Source organism: Denticeps clupeoides, chromosome 3 (assembly GCF_900700375.1).
Source record: "Denticeps clupeoides chromosome 3, fDenClu1.1, whole genome shotgun sequence".
Taxonomy (NCBI): domain Eukaryota; kingdom Metazoa; phylum Chordata; class Actinopteri; order Clupeiformes; family Denticipitidae; genus Denticeps; species Denticeps clupeoides.
The window spans coordinates 32,215,347-32,230,586 of NC_041709.1; the positions used below are offsets into that span (position 1 = coordinate 32,215,347).

The 15,240-nt window shown below is 45.4% G+C and overlaps 3 protein-coding genes across 3 annotated transcripts; 1 reads left to right on the forward strand and 2 right to left on the reverse strand.

Moving 5' to 3' along the window:
- Positions 1-977: 977 nt before the first annotated feature.
- Positions 978-5,107, reverse strand: LOC114785839 (uncharacterized). The gene is made up of 8 exons (XM_028972473.1): positions 4,997-5,107; positions 4,161-4,311; positions 3,948-4,062; positions 3,233-3,392; positions 3,036-3,103; positions 2,778-2,881; positions 2,125-2,217; positions 978-1,258 (listed from the first exon to the last, which is right to left on the reverse strand). The coding sequence occupies exons 1-7, from the start codon at positions 5,105-5,107 to the stop codon at positions 2,129-2,131; spliced, it is 798 nt and encodes a 265-aa protein (XP_028828306.1). The 3' UTR covers positions 978-1,258; positions 2,125-2,128.
- A 5,052-nt stretch (positions 5,108-10,159) lies between these two features.
- Positions 10,160-13,829, reverse strand: pin1 (peptidylprolyl cis/trans isomerase, NIMA-interacting 1). Its single transcript, XM_028972528.1, has 4 exons — positions 13,702-13,829; positions 12,879-13,079; positions 10,668-10,778; positions 10,160-10,592 (listed from the first exon to the last, which is right to left on the reverse strand). The coding sequence occupies exons 1-4, from the start codon at positions 13,757-13,759 to the stop codon at positions 10,483-10,485; spliced, it is 480 nt and encodes a 159-aa protein (XP_028828361.1). The 5' UTR covers positions 13,760-13,829; the 3' UTR covers positions 10,160-10,482.
- Positions 13,830-14,140: 311 nt separating this feature from the next.
- Positions 14,141-15,146, forward strand: ubl5 (ubiquitin like 5). Its single transcript, XM_028972553.1, has 5 exons — positions 14,141-14,236; positions 14,452-14,517; positions 14,611-14,694; positions 14,782-14,819; positions 14,897-15,146. The coding sequence occupies exons 2-5, from the start codon at positions 14,462-14,464 to the stop codon at positions 14,938-14,940; spliced, it is 222 nt and encodes a 73-aa protein (XP_028828386.1). The 5' UTR covers positions 14,141-14,236; positions 14,452-14,461; the 3' UTR covers positions 14,941-15,146.
- The last annotated feature ends 94 nt before the right edge of the window (positions 15,147-15,240 follow it).

Sequence of the window (15,240 nt, forward strand, 5' to 3'; positions counted from 1 at the left end):
CGCCGGCGGCTTCCGTCCGTCGTGCCTTGGCTGCTTAAATTCAATTGGAAGCGGGAATGTTGCACATCCACTCCCGGCGACACGACTGCCGTTGGAGAATCAGCATTCCAATGCCGAGTGTCCGTAGCCTAAACCTTTACCGCCTGTTCACCGAACAAGAAGCCTCCGCCATACTTCATTAATCGCTGGATGACTGACACGTTCTCACATTCTCATCCGCCTCTCCAAATAGGCTAAACTATTTTTTATTGAATTGTCTGCGCCACGTATGAAACATTTTCTTCCACGGGTCTAAGCAATTAACAACCCTATTAGTAAGATTATTAACGAACACATCAAGCCCGTATCCCCCGATGGTCGGGTCTGGGCGGGGCGAGGGCAGGCTGCAGGAGGGGGGTAGGTTTATGCAATAAACCACTAGGCTACCCGCTAGTAGCCTAGCGGCTAACACACTCGCCTGTGAACCAGAAGAACCAGGTTCGAACCCCACTTACTACCATTGTGTCCCTGAGCAAGACACTCAACCCTGAGTGTCTCCAGGGGGGGGACTGTCCCTGTCACTACTGATAGTAAGTCGCTCTGGATAAGGGCGTCTGGTAAATGCTGTAAATTTAAATGCAATTCAAAGCCTATTAGATGGATGGTTTTGATCTCATGGGAAATTAATCCCAAATGAATAAGACTTCTCAGATTATTAATAGGAAAAATTGGATCAACCACGCAGTCACGCTAATTGTCCACCATGCCGACCTGGTTCCAGAAGGAGGCAAGAACCTTGACACTGTGCACGTCGCCTTTACCACCACTCCTGATTTCTGCCTACTTCCTGGCCAGCCATGATCTCCCAAAATGGCCGACCGTTATACTAGATTATCTGAAGAACATTTGTAACAAATAACAAGAAATCTGGCTGTTTAAGCATTTTAATTTAATTCAATATGTGCCAAGACTGGAAAAGATATTCAATTAAAACCATCGAAAAAAAAAAAGGGACACGTCTAACTCAGAATACCGCTTATTTCCTCAGGAGCGTGGTGAAAATAGAACGTCTAAACTAAATACGCCTGTATAAATTTCATTAAAACATTAAACACAGTGCAAAACGTCAACATTAACTTGAAACTGTAAGTACCGTGTCTCAGTGTAAAAGTCCATCCACACACACACACACACACACACACACACACTGCTGCTGCTCGTCATCCTCGCACTCTTCATCAGATGCAGCGCTCTGATCCGGTCCATTCCCACCGCCGAGCTGAAATGTAAAGAGGGTTCTCACTCTGAAACGCGTTTGACATTTCTGCCATATTCTGTGTGAAAGCAGCCAGGCAAGCGTGAGAAAACGGTTCACAACATGGTGGGCTTATTACACGCTGCGTGATTGGGTTGTATTGAATTGGGTGTTTGGTTTGCTTGCTTCAACGTAGGATTTGGCACATTGGTTAAACAGTTTACTTCTTTTAAAAACATGAATGGATGAGTCCAGTTAAGCCAATGGCATGTACAGTACAGGCCAAAAGTTTGGACGCACCTTCTCATTCAAAGTGTTTTCTTTATTTTCATGACCATTTATGTTGGTAGGTTCTCACTGAAGGCATCAAAACTATGAATGAACACATGTGGAATAAGGAAGCAGCCCCATAATCGGAAGATTTATGGGTTAAATGCAGATGACATTTCACTGTGTGCAGTTTGCTGTGCATCACAATGACAAATCACTTTAACTGTAGGCTTGGAAGACCACCCCTGTACCCCCTTGTCAGGTTGTGTCTGATCTCCAGACTCTGGTCTTTGTATAACTACAGAGCTGAATAATCTGTACTCTTTGTATTTTTGTGTATATAATATTTAATCATATTGAATATTCTTGTTGTTTTATACTGCTTGAGAGACACCGTTGTACGGAATCTAATTCCTTGTACGTGTTCACTCACCTACTTTGCCAATAAACACGATTTTACCTCATAATAAAGATCACATTTTGTGGTACCTATCTATCTGCAGGGCAGCCCATGTTATGGCTGCCCAGACCTAAAGAGGTCTAACCAAAACGGAAGGTTGAACGAACAGGATTTTAATAAACTATTGATAAAAAATGATTGCATTTAAATTGGTACATACCCCATTATGTCTGCTCATCAACCTTTTTCTCCATTTCGTTGTTGTTGGGGTTCTCCTCATCCTTTAGGTCTTCAACACCCTTGTTACAGGCATCTGTAGCAAAAAAAAAAATATATATATATATATTATATACCTCCAAATGTCCTCCAGGGTAACGGAATGTTTCCGTTATTTATTTATTTATATATATATAAGGTTGAGATATATATATATATATATATATATAAAAAAAATACATTTAAAGAATGAACATTTAAATGTTCTCTTATGTATTACTGTGCATGAGTTTATTCCAAACAGCAAGTTGGGAAAAAGTGTAAAACACAAATACAAATGATTAAAAAAGTGAAAGTGGTAATAATGTTCATATGTCAAGATGTTCAAGAAGAACTGGGTGTCGGTCTCTCCCAGCTCTGTAAACTAACAAATGATCTCAGATGAGCAAATGTCTACAGATTGAGAACAATAGTAGTTGTACAGAGTCACAAAATTAAACTTTTTGGATGAAAACAAGGACATTCAGCCATAAACAGTTTAGGTAAATCAATGTTTTTTTCGTTACGGTAACCGAATTGCTTGCTGCAACGGGTTTAAAATTGGTGCACAGTTCCGTAGATTCTCTATTGATGCTTTACACACTTGCTCAGACCTACTTAAAACGTCCTCTGCGCCCTGGCTTTCTCCAGAGCACTTCACGGCTTCGTCAATGACGCTTGGAGTCCCCATCGCGGAGTCCCCATCCTCGTCGCGACTAATACTGCGGCAGAAATACAGAATCACGTTACGCGTGCAGTAAATGCGCGCATTAATATATAAACTTGCAGTCGAATAAAATGTGTTCAATTACAAGGTGATTAATTTCGTAACGGCTGAAACGTTTCTACGAACAGGCAATATGCTTGTGGACGTACTCATCAGTAGGTGCCATCTCGCTCTGAACATCCTCTCCCAAATCTTGGTGAATCTGTGGGATTATTGCCTTAAAAAAAAAAAAAAAAAAAAAAAAAAAAAAAAAAGACAAGACGTGTGCATAGGAGGACGGCCACAGAATGTAGACCAGACAGAAGCCCCCAGAAGCACCAGACTCGTATGCAATTTGTCTACTCACCGGCGGCGGCTCGAGCGGGACGTCGTCAGCTGCGGGGTGCCGAGCCGGTCCGCCCCCCACCACACCGTCCAACTTCTCCTGCAGCTGGCCGATGGCGTGGCCGTTTTCGGCCACCAGCCTTTTCAAGTCACAGATCGCGGCGGTCATCTCACTCATTTCCCTGCATTTCATAGCACATATGTCGTTTACATTTACACCCTTGTCCAGAGCGACTTACACTCAGTATTTACAGGGACAGGAGACACTCAGGGTTAAGTGTAGTAATGGCAGTAGGCGGGATTTGAACCTGGGTCTTCTGGTTCATAGGTGACCCTACACTCACACCCAGGGTTCTTACACATTTTTACAAAAGAATTTCCAGGACTTTTTTTTCCCCAAATTTTCACGACCACACGTTCTCCGAGGTTTTAAACGTTGTTGTTGTAAATGTGGTAAAATGTTTCTTACGGGGAACTGTGTACATCATTATACCCTCATGTGTCAGTCAGACTTTCCCATTACTTTATATGTTTATTTCGTATTCCAAAGCTTTTCAAGGCCTGGAAAACTCTCGAATTCCATGACTCTTCCAGGTTTTTAAATGACCGCTGGAACCCTGACCTTCATACGGAATTTTAATGGTTGACTCCTAAAAGATGCAGCTTTTATTCTTCTAATTGAGGAACAGAGTTACCAGTTTGTTAACCAAACTGAATATGAATAAGAGACAGCTTACCTCCAAATGTCCTCCAGGGTAACGGAATGTTTCCGTCGTGGCGACGGGCTCGTCTTGTTGGCCGTCTTGTGTGAGCGCATTTCCTTTCCCTGCCACTTGCTCGCAACTCGACCCGCTGCAGGAGCAAATTGGAAATGATTAGACTTATAACAATAACGAAGAGCCGGTCCGGCCTGGCTTCATGGTGTAACCGCTGTACGTTACAGCTCTCACCTCGGGCCCCCTGCTCCTGCAAGGTGAAGGTCCCGTTCAGGCCCAGGATGGTGCTGCAGTCCTCCAGCAACACGGACAGCTTCATGAGCTTCTCAGGAGGGGCGTGGAGACCACCGCAGCTGGCCATTTTGGACTTGCGCTTCCCCCTTTCCTTATGAAAAGCAGTATGTGTGACGTCAGACGCACGCCAAAACGAACTTTATTTAAAGTGACGCGCGCGACAAACTGCAAAACAATGTAATGGCATCCTAGCAACTTTATACGGGAATAAACCAGCCAATGAGAGAATGAGATTGTGTGAAATTTGTGAACCTACATACTAGCACTACATGAAACATAGGATGATACTGACTTTTCACTGCGCGAGTCACATGATCCGTAGCTCTTGGTGAAGCCACCTGCTCATCAGCATCATCCTCATCAGTCATATTATACGGTTTTTGAAAGGGATTGTGATAGACAGCACACACACACACACCAAAAAAAAAAAACGAAAACCTAAACGAAACGAGTCCTCTGCATGTAAGGGTGGCCCAGCAGTAGCCGAACACAGGTACCAGTCTGTGAACCAGGTCCAAGGTTCGAACCCCACTTACTACCCTCGTGCAACTGGAATGGGATGTAAATTGAACCCGCCAGGCCACCGCTGCCCCACTGTAGTGATAATCCTGCCGTTTTTTTTTTTTTTTTTAATGCCAGCCGCATCCCAGCTGCCGTTTCTCGTTTTCACCAGAACAGAACAAACCAACCAACCAAAAAAAAAAAAAAAAAACACCTTAAACCCCGCCAAGAAAAGGCAAATAAAACAGAATAATAAAAAAAAAAACCCCGCTTACCTTGGACATGTTGTGCACGCCGTCCGCTCCGACCGCGTATATTCTGGAACGTCGAGCATTAATGTCGTCACGTCGTGCGCGCGCACGTCGTCGCGCGTGCCCTGTTGCCATGGCGACGGCGTGTTCGGCTCTGCCTGCTTCAAAATGCGTTTGTTATTATGGCCTTCTTCCTCTCTTGCTGCAGAGCAGTACTTTGAGTCCGTCGACTTCACTCTGTTAAATCGCTCGATTTGTGCTCCTTGTTCTACGTCAGGGAGACTTTCAAGTGTTTTGGCAAAAACGTTTTCCGACAGGTAACAAAATGCAGCAGCACGACTGATCTTCAACCTTCCCAAGTTCTCCACATCATCCCTCTGCTACGTTCCCTCCACTGGCTCCCAGTAGCTGTATGCATCAGGTTCAAAATACTGATGCTGGCCTACAAAGCCAAACATGGAGTAGCAGCAGCAACAACAACAACAACAACATTTATTTCTTATATAGCCCAAAATCGCATACAGTATGTCTCAATGGGCTTTGACAGGCCCTACAGTTGACACCCCCCACACTTGACCCTTCCTACCTCACAGCCCTTACTACACCTCGCACTGCCTCTTGTATACTCCGAGCCTCCAGTACTGCTCGCCTGGTCCCTCCATCTCTGAAGGTAAAAGGAAGACACTCATCTAGACTCTTCTCCGTCTTGGCCCCTCGGTGGTGGAATGAACTTCCCCTCGAGGTCAGAACAGCTCAGTCACTGAGCACCTTCAAACGACAGCTCAAGACCTTCCTCTTTAGAGAATATTTACATGAACTTGTAACCTTCTTATTGTCTGTCTACTGTATAGAAACTACAACAGAGTTAATAAAAAGGTTGTATTCATAGTTGGGGGTCCTAGTGAACCAGAACTGATCACTTCATCGATGGTAACATGGAAGCACGTTGTAAGTCGCTCTGGATAAGGGCGTCTAGCCAAATGCATTAAATGTAAATGTGACTGACGGGTAAGTTTCTCTCACCTCTTTTGGGCCTTTTTTTTCACATTTAGTTGGATTGTTAATGGGCATTTTAAAATATTTAAATGAAGACTATTGAATTTTTGTGCAATCAGAAATACACTTTCAATGTATTAATACCTTTGTGATGTCCAGAGTAGTCAGCACGTCGCCTTTCAGACAAACAACGAGTTCAACCATTTTCGACTTTTCATCCAACATCTGTGCCTGACCTCAAAACTTGGGAGAACCTTTACAGAACAGCTGAAGCTCTGATAGGGCAGACAAGTCACGTAATTGGAAGGTTGCCGGTTCGAATCCAGAGCTGAGGTCCCCTTGATCAAAGCACTGTGCCCACACACTGCTCGATGGGCCCCTGTCATGGCTGCCCACTGCATCACTGACTGCGTCACTAAGGGTGATGGTTAAAAGCAGATGACACAACGCGATGAGTGTGTAATGGCCCAATACTTTGGCAATATAATGAATGTTCAGGCAACTACATGTTTTCAGCTAAAAACATAACTTCTTATAATGCTTAAGGACATGACATGGTTACCTAAAGACATAATTTTAAGATGTCTGTTGTATAATTGCACACACACACACACACACACATTACTAAAGAAGATTTTTTTTAATGTAGAAAGGGGTCGGTCTTTATTGCCATGTGTACCATTCACAAGACGAAAGCACAGATTCCACAATGTACAGATTGTGGAATGTACAGATACATCATAATAAGCAATGGGTTATAATTTACTGATATCTGCCCATCAAGTGTTAGTTACACCAAAAGCTGAAATCTCTAAATGAGTGGCATCCCATTTCTTTTAAAACAGACAAAATTGTTTCCCCCACTCGTTCCAATGTGTACTTCTTCACCATCAGGTCCACAATCTCACCACAGTCTGCCATCTCCAATTCCCCCATGGTATCAATTTTTGATCCTTTGTCGGACATACCTCCCAGTGCCAACTGTATGTTATACACACACACACACACACACACACACATATATATATATATATATATATATATATATACACACACACACACACATATACACATGTACACACACACACACACACACACACACACATATATTTATATATATATATATTTTTTTCTGTCATATTTTGCCGCCTGATTTGTGTTTTCCTGCAGCTCCTGCCTGTCTGATTGAGGTCGGGCTCCCTGTGTGCACCGGGACTGCTGTACATCTCTCTTGGCGTGACCCTTTCCCAAACATTTTCTCCACTTTCAACACTGGTTAGGTGCATTTTGAAGTCAGCACAATCCTCCGTCTGTTGCCATAGTGATGCGACTATGTCTCAACTTCATCTTGTCTGGGGAGATTTCTGAGGAAGGCGGTAAAAACTGTCCTTACACAGTGGTCCGGAAGGCCTGGGAAGGAGCATGAACAAGCCTTTCCTTTCCTCTCGTAGTTCGACCTTCTCTACCAGCTGAGGACCCTCTGGCAGTAGATATACGCGGAAAGTTGGGCATGGAAGAGGGTCACCTCACACCCCACCAGTGTGACTCCGCTGTCTTTCCCGTGCAGAACTTTGACATGATCTTTCGAATCACAGCCTGAATCCCCCAAACAGAGAAAGCTGAGGCGGGTGGACCTCCTCCAGTTCAACCCGAGATCAGGGTGAGGTCCATCAAAGGTCCAACTCTGCACCGTAGAGGTCCCAGGTGACACATTCAAACCTCCCTGCAGGGGAGCTGTGGGTGTACACTGAGGCGTCCCATCCCTGCTGGTGACGTGGGCTCTCGTGGAGGCCCCAAGTTCTCCACAGGCCTCCTCTGTTGATAACTCCTGGGCATAAAGATACAGCGCACTTCAGATATTCCCTCATTTATTATATGGTTTTAGAGTACACGTTTAAAAGTGGTGGATGATTGCATTGCAGGGAAAAGGAACTAAACACTCACTCTTTTTTTTTCTGGACCCCTTAAACTGGAGATTGGCCTGACGTTTTTTTCGAGAACCTGTCAAAATTTAGAAGCCACTAGACAGCACAGCTTTTTCAACTGATAGATGGCAATAAATGAGAAACGCTTCATTTCTGAATCACATGATGCTCAGCACCCACTTTAGAGTCTCCGGTTCACGGTCCGGATTCTCTGCGGAGAAGTTCGACTCCTGAATCCTGCAGTGCGTTGTCGATCACGTTAAGCCCTCTCGGGTTTGAGGATTTGGATCTGACAGCTGAGGCCAGAGCTTCACAGCTGATGCCCGTGAGGTTACAAGCCTACAAGCCTTCAGACTGATACAAAGAACACCACCATGCCGATGTTCAGGCGATTCCGCTCACAAACACATCTGACCTCTGTACCCACTTCTGCACAGAGACAGTTGTTCTGATGCCAGCCGCTCCCTTTGTCAGGATAGTTCTGACTGGTTCTTCTCCATCTAATGTCTTTGCGTCGTATAACCGTCTTCCATGTCTCTGGAATCCGGGATGTTCTCTCAACCTGTCTGACCTCATGGACCTTGCTGTCCTCTTCACTCCCCTCTTCTTTGACGTAACGCTCTGATCCATCAGTATGGTTCAGATCAACGTTCTCTTGCTTTGTAGCCTAGTAAGTCATACTTGAATTGTCCTTTGATTTAATGAGAACGGCTCCAAATTACGTCACAGAAGGACAGGAAATGTCTGGCGGCATGCTGGCACAGATCCTTTAATGGGGCACTAATGGTAGGCAAAGTATTAGACTGTGGTGTACTGGTGGGAGGCTCCTCACGGACCATGCCACGGACCGGCCGAGGTCCTCGCACACAGGCAAGAGCATCATATGCTGAACTGATTTCTCTAGCAAAGGACAAGTCTTATCATCCCAAATGTTTTTTAGTGAAGCCACAAAGGGTTGTCTATACAAAAATGCTCAATTTTCATTCTGGAGCAATCGGCTGCCTTTTGGGACTTGTTGGATCCATGGTGGACCAGGACCTGGGCTGCACTGAAAAGGACTCTAGTCACGCAGTATTCAGATGCAGAGACAACGTGGAGTGCAACATCTTGGCTTGGTCATTTCTAGGGGTCAACATGGATTTTGGTTCAGACAACTTGTAAATGTATGTAAATAAAAAATATACCATGATCCTTCCTTTGGCGGCGTCTCATTGATATTTACATTTACAGCATTTACCTGACGCCCTTATCCAGAGCGACTTACAATCAGTAGTTAAAGGGGACAGTCCCCCCCCTGGAGCAACTTAGGGTCAAGTGTCTTGCTCAGGGACACAATGGTAGTAAGTGGGATTTGAACCTGGGTCTTCTGGTTCATAGGCGAGTGCGTTTCCCACTAGGCTAATACCACCCACACATATGTTTGTATGCCGTCACCGTAAAAACTCCCTGCATTGGAGAGCTGGAAATCTTTTTGCCTCGTTTGCCCATTTTGTGGTTTATTACGTAACTTTAAGTGAGTTAGTCCTGTGTCTTCAGTTTTGTGCTTCCTTCTTCTGAAACGGATTATTCACAACTGTGCTGCTACATAAAAGCAGTAACAGTACTGACAGCGTTGTTATACGGGTGGGCCATTTATATGGATACACCTTAATAAAATGGGAATGTTTGGTGACATTGAACACATTTTATAAGTGGTCAGAAACTTGTAAATAACTCATGAAAGAATAAAGTTACGTTAAAACCACCATTGCACACCATTTTTTTTTCTTGTGAAATTACCCATAAATTTGATGTGTCACATGACCCTCTTCCTACTGAAAAAACTAAAGTTGGATCCAAGATGGCCGACTTCAAAATGGCCACTATGGTCACCAACCATCTTGAAAAGTTTGCCCCCTCACATATACTAATGTGCCACAAACAGGTCGTTAATGTCACCAACCATTCCCATTTTAATAAGGTGGATCCATATAAATGGCCCACCCTGTATAATCTTGATACGAATCTTGAATCGTTAGGGATTTTACCCAATTCACCAGTGAATCGCTATTAGGTGCGTGCACATGTGATCACATCCCCAAATGCCCCCTGGGTTCTGCTCTTGTGATTAAGTAACCAAAGACAGACGTTCTGAACGGGCCTCCCAGAATACACTGCATACCATTTCATTGAACATTTGGATATTTCAGAACGTAGTCAACGTTTCGACAAAGATGAGCGGAATTTCCCATGAAATATCCGAACACGGACAAAGCAGACGAGCACGGAACTGGTCACGTTAGATTTATTATCATCGTTGACAGAACTAGCACATGTAGGGCTGCCCTTCAGCTGCGGAGAGAGGGAGAGACACACACACACAGGCTGAGGGAGGAAAGCTGCCGGGACGAGTTGCTCTGCTTGGCCGCGCCTTGCTGTCCCGGGGCGGTGAAACCATGTTGCTGTAAGAGATGTCCCACCATCGAGGGGATTTCAAGGAAGCTGTATTTTGTAAGTGTGTTAGTGTGTGTACGTGTGTTGTGTTGGCACAGTTCTTTGGGGGTCAGAGTGGGGAGGTAAACTGGTGGGTTCGACCCCCAGCAGGCCCCTTCATGCTGTGCGCACGATGATGTGGACTCCGGAATCGGTGAACACCGGGCCGCTCATGTCGCCGACCTTCAGAGCAAAGGAAGCGTCTTCGAACGGCTTCTGCATTTGACCTGTGGGGGACAGTCAGAGATGGACATGCGCGCAGGCGTGTTTCATGGGGTTAAATAAGGAAGCATCACTCGTACCTCGCCCAAAGGTGCCCAGGTCTCCCCCGTTTCGAGCCGAACTGCAGTCGCTGAACTGAGACGCCAGACCCTCAAACTCCTCCTCACCCGACTTTATCTTCTCTATGTACTCTGCAGACACACAAAGATTAAGGGTGTGGCACCTTTAAAAACCTTTTTCCATACTAGATTCAGAAAATGTCAATATTAAGACCCCCACTGATGTGTTGAAGTGAGAGTGAAGTGATTGTCATTGTGAGACACTGCAGCACAGCACACAGTGACACGATGAAACGTGTCCTCTGCTTTTAACCATCACCCTTGGTGAGCAGTGGGCAGCCATGCCAGTCTGCAGCCATGACGTGGGGACGGTGCTTTGCTCAATGGCACCTTGGGTTTCGAACCGGCAACCTTCTGATATATACATTGTGTACACAATTATTATACAAGTGAGTATTTTGAGGATTAATGTTAATATCGAGCGAATGCTGTGCTATCAATCCAAAATCTTACACTGCCAATTAATCTGAAACCTGATTTATTTGCAGAGGAAATGTAAGAGTAAACCGTGTCATGTGAATACACGTGTGTATAAAAATGTCCTATTTCAGATATGTTAAAGTGAGAACAATAGTTGGTGCTGCACCAACCAGAGCCTCCCAGATCACCGTTCAGAGAGGTGCACTGTTCTCCATCCCTGTAAAGCTCCCGTTTAAAAAGGGCCCACAGGTTCTCAGTAGGGTTTAGGTCAGGTGAGGAGAGGACCATGTCATTAGTATTCATTATCTGCAGGAGTGGAGGTCGCACCCTGATTCTCATCTCATCTGCTAAACGCTCCACAGCACCACCCGGTGGACTTAATTGTATACAAAAATGTCCCTGTATCACCACGTAAAGTATTTATTGCTGTATCGATATTTTATAAATCCCCTACTGTTGACTATATGCAACAAAACGTTTGATGGTTCTGTGATGACGGCCAAATATTTTAGCACTTAAGAGTTTTTAGAATGTATGAAAATCACCCTATTGGACCGGTGATGAGCAGCGCCTGGCTTTCTCCACGCTTACAATTAAGGCCAAAAAGTTCTATCGTTTTTCTCACCATCTCTGAGTCCTCCATGTTTTTTTTTTTTTTAAAGCAAACTTGCACTGAAGAGAGGCTTCCGTCGGGCCACTCTGCCGTAAAGCCCCAACTTTCTACAACTTTCTCCCTTCTCCCAACTGCATCTCTGGAGCTCAGACACGGTGCTCTTCCTTCGCCTCTCTTACCAAGGCTCTTCTCCCCCGATAGCTCAGTTTGGCCGGACGGCCAGCTCAAGGAAGGGTTCTGGTCGTCCCAAACGTCTTCCAGATAAGCATTATGGAGGCCACTGTGCTCTTAGGAACCTAAGTTCCCTTTTTTTTTTTTTTTGTTCAGATCTGCGCGTTGCCACAATTCTGTCTGCGAGTTCATGATTCTTATTTGCTCTGGGGTGTGGCTTTCTGTATAAAAAGTCCAGCCAGTAGAATCAAACCCATCTCAAAGACGATCAGAAGACATGGACACCCGACTTCAATAAACGATTGTCACAGCAAAGGGTCTGAATACGTAGGACCGTGTGATATTTCAGTTTTTCTTTGTTTCTGTTAGTTGGGGCAGTGGTGGTGGCCTTGTAATCAGAAGGTTGCCGGGTTCGAATCCCGATCCGCCAAGGTGCCACTGAGCAAAGCGCCGTCCCCACACACTGCTCCCCGGGCGCCTGTCATGGCTGCCCACTGCTCACTAAGGGTGATGGGTTAAATGCAGAGGACACATTTCACTGTGTGCACCGTGTGCTGCTGTGTATCACAAGTGACAATCACTTCACTTTCACTTAACATGCGGTGCTGTGTGTACATTAATGAGGAAAAAAAAATTACTTCAATGATTTTAGCAAATGGCAGCAATATTACAGAGTAAAAAATTCGAGGGGGTCTGAATATATATCAAAGCACACATTAATCAACTGGATAATAAAAATGAGCTCTATATGCTGTTAAATAAAGTAACTTCAACCTTAACGCTTTTAAAGCCCATCAGATGCTCAAGCGCAGCAGAATTTTCATATTCTGCTCTGACACACATCTGAAGAATTGAGCGTGAGAATTGATACTGCCAAGTTACGTATGGCCCGGTGGTCCCGCTCCATCACAACGAGCCCACGTCTACCAGACACGAGCGGCGGCTTCTCCGCGTCCTCGGCTACTCACTCTGAATGAGATCCAAGGCCTCGTCCTTGGTGCGCGTGATCTTCTCTTCTCGCCATGACGACGGCCGCCGGGACTGGTTGTGCTTCACCAGCAGGTGAGAGCAGCGCACCTTGTCGGGCTCGCCACGGCCGTCACCCGACGAGCCCACCGGACGCTCCCACTGGCTGGCGTTAGTGATGTGGTTAAAGTAATACACCCTCCCTGAAGGAAGAAAGGTTTAGATCGTCCCATTGAGGCCTTTGCTCTGGTCAGAGTGTTAATAACTACTTAAATGCAGCAATGTAACATGGCACACTGTAATAATTCATATTTTCAGAAATATATGTTTAGTGACAATTGACATGCCTGCATAACTAATGGTTAAAATAAAATATTGCAAAGATCCGAGTCCGCTGAAAATATGTTTTATTGCGCCTGCCGAATTATTTCAGCACATGGAATGAACATTTACTCTCTTTTCCTACTTTGCGAAACGTATGTTCTATGTCGTTATATATCACTATAGTAATAGATGTTCGTCACTTAGGGTTATAAACGCCGGGTCCGCGGTCGCCGCGGTTATAAACGCCGGGTCCGCGGTCGCCGCGGGTATAAACGCCGGGTCCGCGGTCGCCGCGGGTATAAACGCCGGGTCCGCGGTCGCCGCGGTTATAAACGCCGGGTCCGCGGTCGCCGCGGGTATAAACGCCGGGCCTGCGGACGCCGCAGAGGGCGTCTCCGCCTCTGTAAACGGGCCGGATGAGACCCGGAGCAGCGCTGCAGCAGAGCGCATCTCCTGTAGCCGGACCGCGCCTGTCGAGTCGCAGCCGCGCCGTGCGTTTACCCGAGCTGCGGCTCATCCGCTTCTCCCACCCGGAGGGTAATTTCTCGTCATCTGCCATGGTTTGTTGCTTTGGGAAGAGTACGAACGCTCTGCTAACTAGTCCGTTTCCCTCCTGGCGCTGCCTGCACTTTTACTACAGAGCGGCACATTCGGCAGGCGTGGTGGACGAATTTTAAAACTTATTTCACGAATCTCGTCTTGTGAACAAATACAAGCATAATAATAACAATAATAATAAAGTAAACTTATACGAGAAACGTCAACTTTATTCTCATGGTTCATGTGCAACGTTTATATCGAAAACACTAAACCCAAAAACAACTATTTATTTACGACAGTTATGCTGCGACATTTCGCAACGATTTGCGGCATAGGTTGAATTAACAGAGAGCGCGCACTTCATTGGTTAATTTGTCCTGTCAGTCATTTTTTGACGCGATTCAGTGGCCGAGTCACTGCATCATTCCCGCCTGTAAGAAGCGACTCTAATGTGTGGCTGCCGTTTGTATCACGAGTCCATTTGATTTCTTTAACGGTTCGTATTTCCCCGGAAAGTTTATTGATTAGTTTTTCCCCCATCATTGTTGTGAATTAATAATTGTCCGATAGCTGCATGAATTCTGGATTGCTGTAGGCTTATTGGAAAGGAGTCGATTTGGCTAAAGCTAAGGCTAGCTGCTATTCAGCCTCCGTTGTTGTATCGTTATAAATACTGTAATGAAGAAATAAAAATCACAACTTTCGTATCAGGGGCCTGAAGATGATTGAAGTCGTATGTAATGACCGCCTGGGTAAGAAGGTCCGAGTCAAGTGCAAGTATCCTTCTGTGAACGGTTCTTTCTCCGAGTTAAGGAGGCGATTTTAACTCCAGTTTCGAGTTTTAAGCTTTAACTCGAAGAACCTTTCCAGCCAGGAGGACACCATTGGCGACCTAAAGAAACTGATCGCGGCCCAGACGGGCACCAGGTGGGACAAAATCGTCCTGAAGAAATGGTGAGTGTCCGCCTCCGCCAGGACGCGTGTCTGCTCGCTCGGCGTCAGCGGCGTGTGTCACATTCCTCCCCCGTTTTCCGTCTCCAGGTACACTATCTTCAAGGACCACGTGACGCTGGGAGACTGTATCCTTTCAAACGAGGCAGGGAGAGACCCCACCCATTATAACGGTCCTATTGACCCTTGACCCGTCGCTGCTCAGATGAGATTCACGATGGGATGAACCTGGAGTTGTATTACCAGTAAGCAGCGGTGGACTGGACATCACACACACACACACACACACACACACACACACACACACACACGCACATGTTCTCCTTGTGTCTGTATGTACAAATGCATTGACATTGTGGCCCAAAAAGCATCCAACAAGGATTTATTTTTTTTTTGTTCTTCTGAGGCTTTCTTTTGATATCGTTTTAAAAATTAAAATATAATTTATATCAGTTTCTTCGTGTTTTGTGTGATTCGTATTCGTCCTTTTCATTATAGTCTGGCTGTAGACGCCCTCTGGATTGTTCTCTTCATGCTTGGAAAGACGTG

Excerpts from the sequence above, each read along its gene's own strand:
- pin1 (XM_028972528.1), bottom strand. The coding sequence starts at position 13,759 with ATGGCAGATGACGAGAAATTACCCTCCGGGTGGGAGAAGCGGATGAGC. Across the intron at positions 13,080-13,701 it reads GCGGATGAGCCGCAGCTCGG|GGAGGGTGTATTACTTTAAC; the intron begins GTAAACGCACGG and ends TTCTTCCTTCAG. Across the intron at positions 10,779-12,878 it reads GGCCTTGGATCTCATTCAGA|AGTACATAGAGAAGATAAAG; the intron begins GTGAGTAGCCGA and ends GTGTGTCTGCAG.
- ubl5 (XM_028972553.1), top strand. The coding sequence starts at position 14,462 with ATGATTGAAGTCGTATGTAATGACCGCCTGGGTAAGAAGGTCCGAGTC. Across the intron at positions 14,518-14,610 it reads AAGGTCCGAGTCAAGTGCAA|CCAGGAGGACACCATTGGCG; the intron begins GTATCCTTCTGT and ends GAACCTTTCCAG. Across the intron at positions 14,820-14,896 it reads CCACGTGACGCTGGGAGACT|ATGAGATTCACGATGGGATG; the intron begins GTATCCTTTCAA and ends GTCGCTGCTCAG.
- LOC114785839 (XM_028972473.1), bottom strand. The coding sequence starts at position 5,107 with ATGGCAACAGGGCACGCGCGACGACGTGCGCGCGCACGACGTGACGAC. Across the intron at positions 4,063-4,160 it reads GCAGGAGCAGGGGGCCCGAG|CGGGTCGAGTTGCGAGCAAG; the intron begins GTGAGAGCTGTA and ends TTGCTCCTGCAG. Across the intron at positions 2,218-2,777 it reads GGGCGCAGAGGACGTTTTAA|ATGCCTGTAACAAGGGTGTT; the intron begins GTAGGTCTGAGC and ends TTTTTGCTACAG.